This window comes from Monodelphis domestica, chromosome 1 (genome assembly GCF_027887165.1).
Source record: "Monodelphis domestica isolate mMonDom1 chromosome 1, mMonDom1.pri, whole genome shotgun sequence".
NCBI classification, from domain to species: Eukaryota; Metazoa; Chordata; class Mammalia; order Didelphimorphia; family Didelphidae; genus Monodelphis; species Monodelphis domestica.
The window spans coordinates 407204839-407217866 of NC_077227.1; the positions used below are offsets into that span (position 1 = coordinate 407204839).

Here is a 13028-nt window from a genome sequence, read left to right on the forward strand (position 1 = left end):
AAAAATATTCTAAATTAATTATTTTTTTAAAAAAACAAGTTATGAAAGGCTTTAAAAATTAAAAAAAAAAGATTCAGAAACAGGGAAGCTAGGTGGCTCAGGGAATAGAGTCAGGCCTGGAGACAGGAGGACATGGGTTCAAATATGGTCTCAGATACTTCTAGCTATGTGACCCTAGGCAAGTCATTTAACCCCAATTGCCTAGCCCTAACTGTTCTTCTACCTCAGAATGGGTTCTTAGGCAAAAGCTAAAGGTTATTTTTTTAATCAATAAATGCTATATATGGCATATCCCAATACTAATGTTCTCCAAAAATTATATTATTTTTCAAAAGGAAACAATTTATCACCAATATGGGAGCAATTTTCTCTTTTTTGTAATTTCCAGTTTTATTGATGTTTTGATTTTACATTACATACATTTACAGATTTCTCCCATTTTGAAAGAGGTCTTTTGAAATGAGGTAATTAAATAAAGTGAATAGTTCAGTGACTCAGAATTTGAACTCAGATCTTCCTGACTTCAGGCCTGGGACTCTTTCTTTCTGTTAACTATCCATTCAGCTGTTTATTTTGTCTTTCTGAGTACTAGTTCTCCTAGCATATTATTCAAGAAAATTCCAAAATCCTGATTCCAAAGTTAGAAAAATTTGTCCTCCACTCTCCAAATCCAAGGCTTCTCCAGAAGTGATATGAATTTGGACAGTCCACGAGGCAACAGGAAAGTATACCAGGTGAGGAGTTAGATCCCAGATCAACCAATAACCCCATCACCATGTAACATTAAGAAGTCATTTCCATTCTCTGGACCTCAGTTTCCTCATCTCTCAAATGCCTAACCTCTGTCCTGATTTTCTAAGGATGCTGAGAAGATCAAACAGATATGAAAGCATAGGACTGCAGTAATGTTACTGATTACACCTCAAAATTCTACTGTTGCTTTTAAAATCTACAAAATGATTTCCTTGTTGCCATCTGAGGTAATGGCAATCAGGAGTAGAAACTATGAGGTAATAATGCAAGTATTATTATCTCCATCTTTCAGATGGGGAAACTGAGACTCAGGAATGTGAGAACACTTACCCCTTGGTCACCTAAGAGAGATATTATTTATTAAGAGCAATGACAACTATCTCCTCCTTTTGATCCTTGAAAATTTCTCCTGCCTGCAGCATCTTTGGAGAAGATCTGTGAAAATTGAAGGCCCTGGGTGATGTTGAATCTCCAGAGTCTTATCCAGATCTCAAATTCTACCATGCTTATTAAATGCACCAAGAGTGCAATATCTAGTAGCTATTGCTCTGCCCTCTTACATAACAGTGACCACTACAGAATTCCTCAGTGAGAATCAACTCAGATTCCATCGTAGTACACTCCACTGAGGCTCCTGGAGCTCCTGGTGGCCCTTGATAAGAACAAACCTGGGTTTGGAGTTACATCCTCCAAGCTTCTGCCTAAGACGACTTTCCTGCAGATTAGCCTGGATAAAGGCGCCAGCCCCACTCCCAGGACAGGCTCAAGCCACTTAGGCTGCTGGAGATTGCAGATTGCAATCTCCAGCTTAGGTAGCCTAGAGTCAGAACAGTCCCTTTGTCCAAGCACTTCTTGCAAAATCAGATCTGGTTTTCAGCCCCCAAGAACCACCAGGACTGCCTTACAGTGGAGGTGACTGTAGAGTCCCCATGGGAATTCTCGCATCTCTTCAGCATCACATTTGCGTCTGGGGAGAATTTTAAGCCATCATTGTCTCATCAGCATCATAAGGTAGCATGGTGTAGGGAAAAAAGAAGCAGATTTAGAATCAGAGGAAGTAACTTCAGATACCTTGTATAGCCTTGGGCATGTTCCTTCACAGCAGCACAGAACTTAGATCTGGGAGGGATTTTGAAGGCTCTTCTTGAGTCTGGTCTCCTCATTTTTACAGATGAAGAAACCGAGGCTGAGAGTGTTTAAGTGACTTGTCCAAGGTCACACACCTAGGAAGTGTTAAAGGCAGAATTTCCTGTTTGTCCTGTAATATAGCTTGGTTTTTGTTTATTTATTTGCATGTTGTTTTGTCCCCTTCCTCCTTTAGATTATAAGCTCCCTGAGGGCAGAGGCTGTCTTTACATCTTCTTGTATCCTCAGTGTTTAGCACAGTGATTGGCACAAGGAAGGCATTGACTCCAAGCATGGAGTTCTACCCACTCTACTACCTAACTGCTTCTCTGTGTCTTCTTCAATTAAATGAGGTGATTGGATTAGATGGTTTTCTAAGGTCTGGAACCTACTAATCATCATCATGGTGGGAATCAGAGAAGGAAAACTGAAGGGAATATGATGTAGTTAACGAGGGAAATCTCCAAAGTGTAGAACCTTAAAATCAGAGAATAAGCAATAGAAAAGAGGGACATTGAAGCATTTTTGATGCTCAGAAGACAATAGAAGAGAGGTAAAAAGGAAACATAGACAAGCAAGGCAATTTTTGAAGTAATGTATTGAATTTATTATATCATTTTCTGCGTGATAGAGCTGACAATGTAGATCCATCATTCAAGCTATATTTAATAGAGATTAATTATTTCACATATAATTCTCTTTTTCTGTTCTACTCTCTGCGGAAATGATTTCTCTGTCTTTCTCTTGCTTTCTCTCATCTCGTGCATCTCTCTGTTTTGTCTCTTGTTCTGTGTTTCTGTCTACCTCTTTCTCTGGTGTTCATTAAACTTCTTAAAAAATTAAAAAACCATTCAAATCTGACCTGAGACACTTCCTAGCTGTGTGACCCTGAGCAAGTCACTTAGCCCCCATTGCCTAGCCTTACCATTCTTCTGCCTTGGAACCAATACATAGTATTGATTCTAAGATGGAAGGTAAAGGTTTAAAAAAAATCTAAAGAACCAGAAAATACCAGCTCTACAAGAGACGTCAGAATACAGACTGTCAACACTGGAATGGCTGTTGAATACGGAATTTTAAAGCTAGAGGGAATCTTGGAATAAGGAACTCTTCCTTGGTCAACTCAGAACTAGAGTAATCAGTTCTAGGCACCACAGGTAAGAAGAAACACAGGCAAACCAGAGTACATCCAAGAAGGAAAGCTTTCATTGAAGACATTGGGAAAGAGAGTATTAGCAAAGACATTGTAGCTGTCTTCAAGTTTAGTATATCTGCCCTCAGGAAGATTAGAGCTGAATTTGTTTTCCTTGACCCAAAGTGAACAGAACTAAGAATAATGTATGGAAATAGCATATAGACAAATTTAAGCTTGATGGAAGGAAAGACGTCATTCCAAGGAGAACTTCCCCAAAATGAACTGGGCCCCCTTGGGAGTTTGGGAGTTCCCCCTTCACTTGAAGGAGAGGAGTCAGGAAAGTCTCTTGTCAGATATGCTATAGATAACCAAGAAACCAGTAAGGTTACTGCACTGCAAGACAATCCTAACACAGCCAACTCAGTTGGGCTCATCTCTTCTGAGCCTCCTGGCCCAAAATCTCTAGATCCTTGGACAACAAGAACATCCCATGCAGAAAAGAACTGATTCAAGGACATTGTCTTTGGTACCATAAAAGTCTCTGGAGAATGGAATGACTTGCCCAAGATCACAAAGTTAAGTCCCAGTTCCTTCATCTGTAAAATGGTTATAGCAATGTCAATTCTATCTGACTTACAAGGTTATAGTAAGCGTCAAATGAATTAATAAATGTAAAGTGCTTTTATAATTATAAAACACCACAGGTAGTTCCCAAAGAGGGGAGGTAGACACATGGAGACCAGACACACTGTTGAGGGCATGGAGCCTGGCAAAGGTTTCTTCTCCCAAACCAGAATTGTCAAGCCAAGGACAGTAGTGTCTCTCCCCACATCCCTTCTGCTTTCACTTGGAAGGGTTTTTTTTTTGGGGGGGGGGGGGGCGGACAGCACCAAGCTGAGGGTCAGGAGTAGAGAGACCACAGTACTGTAAAGCAAAGTTAACATGAGTGGTTTTTTAGATTTCTTGCATTCTTTACATAATGTCAAATTTACATAATGCAAATTTATGTAAAGCAGAGAACTATCTGTATAGAGGCAGGCCATATGATCTAATGGTTGTGTCATTTTGGTCATCTAAATTATAAGTCAATCCAAGGTATTCTAGTCTGATGAAGAAGTTGATAGTACAAGTGTCTATACCTCATATGTAAGGGCATATTCATTAAATATCTAACAGGAATTGGACAAATGAGTTCTCAAAAAGAATATAATAAGAAGCAACTGGGTCTCTTTATTAGGTCATATGCAATGTACCATAGTGTTTCTTTGTGATCCATTTTATAAGACAGAGACAGAGACAGAGACAGAGACAGAGAGAGAGAGAGTTGACAGAAAAGAGAGAGAGGAGAAAAATACAAAGAAAGAATAGGAGAGGGAAAGAGGAGAAACAGAACAGGAGTAAGAGAAAGAGGGATGAATGGATGGATAGACAGACAGACAGACAGACAGATAGATAGATAGATAGATAGATAGATAGATAGATAGATAGATAGATAGATAGATAGATAGATAGATCAGATGCATAGATAGATGATAGATACATAGATGGACAGATAGAAGATAGATAGATAGATAAATGTTTAATTCTTAAGATTTTATATTGCATCCTTTATATTACTAGGTATTTATTTATCCATTTGAAATGTAATACAGGATCAAAACTACTTGTAAGTCTGTTCATTTAATCATGCAAGTCTTGGAATCTGTAAGACTTAGATTCAACTCTTGCCCCTAGTATCAGCAAATGACTAAGATTCTGGGTTTCAATTTTTTCATCTCTAAAATGGAGATCATTCTGCTGTAGAATCTACCTTATAGGTTATCATGAGATTCAAAGGAAACTGTGTAAAAGTCTTGGCAGCCATTTAAGCATGGCCCTTACTAGAAACACAAGGTCTTTATTCTTAGACGTGATTATTGCCGCTGATAAAATCCTCTTCTGATTCCTCCTTGTGGAAGGTGGAAAGGGGAACTCTGCAAGACCATAATGATGAAAATAAATTCTAGCCACCTCCTCCAACCTAGGAAGGCTTTGAGAATAGGTCCAGTCACAGAATGTGGGTCTACCATCCCACCCTTCCAGCCAAGTTCAGAGAAGCTCATCACTATTTGCACCTGACTACAAGATGATGTTGTTTTCTGAGGTATGTTTTTGTTTTATTTTATCTTACTTCTTGACTCCTTTGCCTCTTTTAAAGACCACATGGAAGATCTGTGTCGACAGAAGGGTGTGTCCACGCTGATGAAATGACTGAAGGGTGACCACAAAGAGACCTCTGTTGCATTACTAGCCATCCTTTGGTCTCCATGGTAAATACCTGTTCTCTCTTTTTTAAAACTCTTATCTTTTGTCTTAGAATCAATATTAATTATCACTTCCAAGGCAGAAGAGTGATAAAGGCTATGCAATTGGTGCTAAGTGACTTGCCCAGGGTCACACATCTAGGAAATGTCTGGGGCCAGATTTGAGAATACCTGTTTTCTTCAGGAAAAGCAAATTTTCTGGGGGGCCTCTATACATACACACACACACACACCCCAAATTAAATAAGAACGAAACTGAAATTATCACTTTTATTATTATTATCTGTATCATCCAAGGTTAATGTTACTTTCCATTAAAAAATTGGCCACATCATCTAATACAGTACCAAGCTGAGGCATCCTCATCCCACCCTCCAAATCCTATTGCTAGATTTCCAGAAAGGGAAGAAAAGAATCAAGCAAATTGGGTAAGGTCAGAGAAAAAATACCAGCCAGGGAATGCAGAAACAGTAGAATCCTTTATTGAAATAAGAGCAGGTGCAGGGGTAGACCCAGATTGCTCTCCATATCCTAAAAGGCCTTCCTAGGAAAGGATCCTGAGTGAGCTGGACTGGCCACTGTTGCTGAAGGCTCACGGAACCAGGAAGGGCCAGCCCAGAATGTGTGGGTTGATTTTTTTTTAATCTACTCTAAGGCTCACAAGAGAATCGGAAGAAGAGGAAACCAGGAAGGCTGGAGGGCTTCACCTGAATCTTCAGAAAGTATCAAAGCCCTGAAGATTCCTCCATCCCCTCAGTTTCGTGAAACCACGGTCAACACAATGGCATTCTGGAAGGATTGATTAAATACAGACTTATTAAATTTTCCTGCCCTCCTCCTGGACACATTTTTATCCACCCCTAAATAGACCATAAGATCAGTGAAAATATGCTCTATGCCTTAGTCTTTTCTAAGACCACAACTCCACCCTCAGGGTTCCCTATTACATAGGATGCATTCAAGGATGGTTTATTAAATAATCCAAGTAAATTAATTCAGTAATATTTATTGATTCTTTCTTTGTCTTCTACTCCTCAGGTCCCCCCATTGTGCCTAACACAGAACCAAGGACACAGTAGTTACTCAAAACAGAGAGATTTGTACTGAGAGACTTAGGTTCAAGTCCTGCCTCTGTTACTTACCCGCTACATTATTATTGAACATGTGTTTGTTGATTATCATTATTAATGGTATGACAATATTTAGAGCTGGGGAAAAAAAAACTTGAGAGAGACTCTAATCCAACATCCTCATTTATAAGTCAGTTTAGGTAAACTGCCAAAAGTCATAAGTTAATAAAAGTATCAGAGCCCAGATTCTAAACCAAGTCCTCTGATGCTAAGGCCAGTTTTTTTTTTCTGATACAAAAACGACAATGATAATAAATAACATCATGCTTTCCCTTAATTTTGTTGTTGTTGTTCGGTCATTTCAGTCATGTCTGATTATGACCTCATTTGGGATTTTCTTGGCAGAGATACTGGAATGGATTGAACATTTCCTTCTATAACTCATTTTCCAGATGAGGAAACTAAAGCAAGCAAGGTTAAGTGACTTGCCCAAGTTCACACAGCTAGTAAGTGAGGCTGGATTTGAACTCAGAAAGAGAAGTCTTACTGACTCCAGGCCTGGCACTCTATCCATGGCACCACCTAGCTGCCTTCATTTATAAAATGAGAATAATGGTCTCTGCCTTGCCCTGCCCATCTCAGAACAGGTCAATTGAGAAGATCAAAAAAGAAAAATGAAGAAACTACTTTGTAAACAAAAGAAATAGCTAAAATTAACAGTCAGAATTTATGTAGCTTAAGGGGTTTGCAAAGTATTATATATATATGAACTCATTTGATCTGAACAATCCTAGGAAGTAAAAATATTTATTATCCCATTTTATAGATGAGAAAACTGAGTCACAGAGAGTTTAGGTGACTTGAGCATCATCATGCAGATAGTAAATGCCTGAAGTAGGATTTGAACTTAAGTCTGTCTTAACTCCAAGTCCAGTGATCTGCCCAACTACTCTACCTAAACCATTCCAGAGAGTGAATTATGCAATATTATTCTTTAAACAGACACTCAATTCCCAACCACGAGCAATCAATTCTCAAGGCCTTACTTACCTCAATGATCTCCAGACCTGCATTTGCAAAGTTGACGTTAAGGATCTTAGGCAGAGGAATGCCTACTTCCAAAACAACTGTAAAGAATCAGGAGATGACACATTAGCTTGAGAAAGGCAGCATGTTCGCTGTTGGGTCTCTAATTGCCTGAACTAAGGGACAGATCCTTCTCTCAGCTCCCCATTGACTCTTTGACTAACTTCAAGAGAGTCAATTTCCTTCTACGGGCCTCAGTTTTCTATTCTGTAAAATGGGGACAAGTCACACACCCCCACCTTATTTCTCAAGGATGAATAGATGAGATGACTGTCCACAAGGTGCTTCAACTCAAGAGTCACAGAGTAATGGAAGTGAAAGATGTTGTATTTAACATGATTCTGCAGTTGGTTCAGCTGATTGGAGCTCTATGTAAAGAAGCCCAACCAAGGCCATGTGTTAGATCCCTATGGTGGCAACCACTTAGCTTTGCTCTGTCTGAAAGACACATTGTGGGCCACAGCCTGTGGCCCTGGACTCACATGCGACGAGGGTAGCTGACTCAATGCAACCCATTCCTTTGTTGGAGATGTGACGCAGAGCTCATACCATCTTAATAGGCTGGTGCCCTTTTAAAGGGAATGCCTGTCTTCTGCATAAACAGACATCTTGGTAAAGTCATTGCCTTATTCAGTAAAGGGAGCTGGTCACCTTAACCTGCTGATAGTATAGGAGTTGTTGGAAAAAAGCAGGGAAATAGGTTCCCTAATCTGGGGTCAACTATAATTTATGTATTTTTATTATATTATTTATATATCATATTATTTATTAATTATAATAATTATAAATCTTATATTGTTTAATAAAACTCTATTTATATGATTAATCATTATATATAATAATTATCCACCCGAGCCACATATGTATGGTATGTATAACTGTATAGGCAACGTATAAAATGAAGTACCAAGAGCCCCCTGGTTCTGCTGACTCTGGCTAGACACATGGGACAGAAGAGGTGGGAGGACCTCAACTGTGCTCTCTAGGAGTGGGAAGCAAGGGTGGATGCCCCAGTCTCGATTCAAATTTGGGATCACAGGACATAGTGGATAGCATCCTGTACCTTTTGTTGTTCAGTTGTGTCTGATTCTTCCTGATCCCATTTGGGATTGTCTTGGCTAAGTATTAGAGGGGGTTGCCATTTCCTTCTCCATTGGATTCAAGCAAATAGAGGAAAGTGACTTGCCCGGCATGGGTCATAAAGCCAGTGAGTGTCTGAGACCAAATTTGAATTCAGATCTTCCTGACTCCAGGTCCAGGACTCTATCCATTGAGCCATCTTTACTTCCTTTATATGTGAGCTCTGTGCTTTCCTTGGTGTCTTGTAGATGGGATTAGGACAGTCATTCCAGTTTACTCAATATTTGTATTTTGTATATATAAAGCTTTAACTCCCATTTCCTCACATTTGCACTGGATGTCTTACCTTCCTAAAATGTACTAGCTCCTCACATTTGCCTTTTGGAATCCCTCGTTGCCTTCAAGACTCAGCTCTAGCCCCTTTCTACAGGAGAACCTTCCTGAACCTCCTTCACCTGGACCGCACATGCTAGCTCCCTTCCCTCCATCAACTCACTTGCATTCGGTGTGTATTTATAGTCTGAATATGGTTATAGATGGGCATGTACTTCTTCTATTTCACTTTCATCTTTGTACCTCATGTATCTATCACAGTTCCTGGCACACAGTCGGTACTCAATAAATTTGTGTTGATTGATTGGCTGCCAGAAGGTGAATCCTGCCTGTGTGTGCGAGATCGCAGGAGAGATCCCATGGTTCTGTTCATCTTTGGCTTATGGGACAAGAGTTGAGTCAGTTGCAGTCACTTAAGAAACTGCGTGTAATGATTAGCCATGTAAAATCTCTATCAGATTGCTTGTTGTCTCAGAGAATGGAAAGGGAGGGAGGGCTAGAAGAGAGGAGAGAATTTGGAACTCGAAACTTCTTTTTAAAATGAATGTTTTAAAAAATTGTTTCTTACATATGATAAGGGAAAATAAAATATTACTAAAAAAGATATTGCCTATAAAGAGAAATTAACTTCGAGCTATGGTGATTAATGCAGACAAAAGGTATCTTCTTTAGCACTAGTGGTGAAGGAAGGGCAGTGGGGCAGAGCAACAAACTAAGGGAAAGAATGGGAACACAGAGCTAGGAAAGCAAGATGAGAATGTCAGATGCTCCATACCATTGAGTTTGTTCACATAAACTGCCCGCACGACGTCGCTGAGCCACTCCTCTAGATGTGAAACCTGAAATGGAGCACACAGAGAGGTTGGTAGGTATGACGGAGGGCCAGTCGTCTCCTTCCCTGCACTAATGGTGAACATCTATCCTCCAGGCAGGAAAGCTAGAAGCACAGAACACATGCCTCCAGCCCTTGCAGGAGTCTTCACCAGAGGCAAGAAGTTAGGGGGCCTTGCTGCCTGCAGCCAGCTGACATCTCTAATGATCTGGGCTAAGGGGAGCTTCTTCAGGTATCTTCAGTGTAGCACATTAGACCTAGTCTGAGCAACTGGATTCTGAGGCTGCCTAGGCAGACAACATCTAACAGTATGCCTGTCCAGGGGCACAAGATGAATCTTGGGTTCCTCCTCTATAAAATGAGCATAATAGTCTCTGAACTATCTGCTGTGGTCTACCAAACTCACAGGGTTGTTGTGGAAAAGGCTTTAGCAACCTTATACTTTAATATAAATATGACCTATATTTACTGGTCAAGATATATTGAAGTGACCTATGGAGGCTTCAGGATCACTCCTGTTCTTATTTTAATCAACTCACTTTCTTGGTCTAGTCTAACTGAGGCATTATCTTACATTATCTTTTCCCTAAAACTGATTTCTTTTCTAAACTTTCCTAATATTGTTGAAGAAACCACCCTTCTTCCAGACACTCAAATTTATAACCTCAACTCATCACTCTTGCTCCTCCCACAATATCCAATTGGTTGTCAAATCTTATTTCTTTCTCCACGATATCTTTCACTCCACTCACATAACTACTTCATTAGTTCAGACCCTGATATTCCCTTACCTGAACCATATGATAATAGCCTTTTTTAATTTTAATTTTTGTTATTTAATTTTAATTTATTTTATTTCATATTATGTAAAAATATTTTTAAAATTAATGACCATTTCTTTTCCTTCTCTCCAATGGAAAAGAAAAAGAAAATTCTTGAAATAAATAAGCTATAACTTTCTCACTAGTTTCCCAGCCTCGAGGTGCTTCTTCATACTTCCATCTTCCATGGCTATCAAAATGGTTTCCTAAAACTCGGATCTGACCATGTCACCTCCACCTACTTGTTGTTCCTTATTATTTCTGAGATAAATTATAAATTTCTCTAGCATTAGAGCTCTTCATTCCTTGGCCCCTCCCTAATTTTCCAATCTTCTTTCATATTACTTCCTTCTACATACTTGATAATTGAGCCAATATTTGCTTGGCTTCAATATCCAATGATGTTTCCTTCTGCCTTTATACTATCTGCCCCCATGCCTGATATGCCCTCCCTCTACCCTTCCACCTCTTTGGATCCACTGATTTCTTCAAGTCTCAACTAAAATGCTACTTTTCTGCAGGAGGCCTTTCTTGGTCATTCTTCTCACCCCTATTTCCAGCTACTAGGGCCTTCTCCTCTAAGGTCGCATTATATCTGCTTTCTATGAATCTTCTACACACTTTTTTTCCTACATCTTGACTCCGGTTAGAATGTAAACTCCTTGAGGGAAGGCACAGTTTTTTGTTTGTTTTTTCTTTGTATTCCCAGAACTCAACACAGCACCTGTCACATAGTAAGTACTTAATATTTGTCAAATGAATGGATGAATAATGGTGTCACAAAAGGTGCTATTTGTCCTCTCTGACTGATAGTTCTAAGGTCACCACTGCCATCCAAAATCTGACCATTCCTTTAGAAGCCACCAGACATCTACCAACATTGTTTATCTAAAACTATCTAGATAGGATCTGTTCATTCTTTTACTTTGAACTTCCTAGGGGTAACAAGTTTCTCATTCTATAAAGTTCAATAATTTAATTTCTTCTGAAGCTTCTCCTTTCAAGTTTCCAGGGATCATCTAATTCTGGCACTTAAGGATTCAATGTGTCCATCCCCATTATCCCTCTTCCAATTAATCTCTACATCAGATGTCTGTGTTCTATTCAGAGCTACATTAGGGAGTTAGCCTGGTCTGATAGAAGAATCCTGAGTTGGAGTTGCACCTTAATCATCAAGTCAGTCAATATGCCTCTCTGTATCTTAATTTCCTTTTCTGTAAAATAGACATGATGATTCCTTTTATGCTTCCTTCATGGAATTATTGTAAGGGTCATTTAAGAGAATAGATGTGATCTTTAAAGTACCATAAAGGTCTGCAAGGAAATCAAGGCCATCCATCAAAAATGACCCAACTTGGTCCACCAGATTTAGCCCAGGAACCTCGAGACACAATATACATGAACATTAATTTGAAAAGGGGAAAAGATACTCACCAAAGGGTAAAAGATGGAGAGGAAATAGGAAAAAGAGAAACCATCAGTGGCACTGCTGATTGGATGCCTGAGACCCAACATCACCTGGGATGTGACTACTTCCTTGAACCTGCTAGGTCCCTAGACTCCCTTCCCAGCAGTAGCTCAGGCCTCAAAGTGATTATTCTCCAACTCTCTGAACCCCAAGGACATGCTCTGTCTAAGGCTAGAGTTAGTGGAGCTGAAAATAGTAGGGGCTGTGTGACTAAATCTATCCTTTCACATAAGTAATTTGTGGCATTTCTGGAATGGATCAGAGATGGCCCACTCCTGTTCAACCCCATGGCCTTCCCAAGGACTTACATCAAATTTAGCAGCATAGGAAGAATCCAGTTCAGCACTGAATCTGCAGAGACAAAGAAAGATATTGATGGGTTATGGATTGGGTGTCCAGGTCTCCCAGAGAAGATAGTGGGGGAGCTGATGAAGCAAAATATAGGCCCCAGAACTTCCTCAATCTTATAAATTTCTCTTAGAACTTTACTCCCATAAGGGACATTAGAGATCATCTACTCCAAGTTCTTCATTTTATAGATTAGGAAACTGAGGTCCAGAGAAGAAAGGGAAAAAAAATCATTTATTAAGCTCCTACTGTGTGCCAAGCTCTCTACAAATTTATTTTATTTATTTAGAAATTTATTTTATAAAATTTATGTCATTTATCCTCACAACAATCCAGGTAAGCAGATATTAATATCCCTATTTTACAGTTGAAAGGACTATGGCAGACAAGTTAAGTGGCTTGCCCAAAGTCACACAAAGTGTCTGAGGCTAGATTTTCATCCAGGGCACAGACTACCTTTCTTTTATTAATTGGAATCTCAGTGCTTAACATAGTGCTTGGCACATAGTAGACACTTAATAAGGATTTATTGGATTGGATTAGACTAGGTCTCCAGGCCCAATAGACAATAATTTGCTCAAGGCAATGATAGAGCCAAGAATTGAATCCAAATCCATTATTTCCATTACAGTATGCTGAATTTATAGAAACGAGGAAGGGCCAGGAGTAAAAGA

General features: G+C 39.5%; 1 protein-coding gene across 1 annotated transcript in view; it reads right to left on the minus strand.

Moving 5' to 3' along the window:
• Positions 1-5689: 5689 nt before the first annotated feature.
• BPIFB3 (BPI fold containing family B member 3) overlaps positions 5690-13028 on the minus strand; it is a 34793-nt gene continuing 27454 nt past the window's right edge. The window contains exons 12-15 of the mRNA XM_001381769.3: positions 12315-12357; positions 9661-9724; positions 7437-7513; positions 5690-6105 (exon numbers count right to left, since the gene is read on the minus strand). Of these exons, the coding sequence (XP_001381806.2) occupies positions 6070-6105; positions 7437-7513; positions 9661-9724; positions 12315-12357 (220 nt within the window). The 3' untranslated portion in view covers positions 5690-6069. The remainder of the gene's footprint in view (positions 6106-7436; positions 7514-9660; positions 9725-12314; positions 12358-13028) is intronic.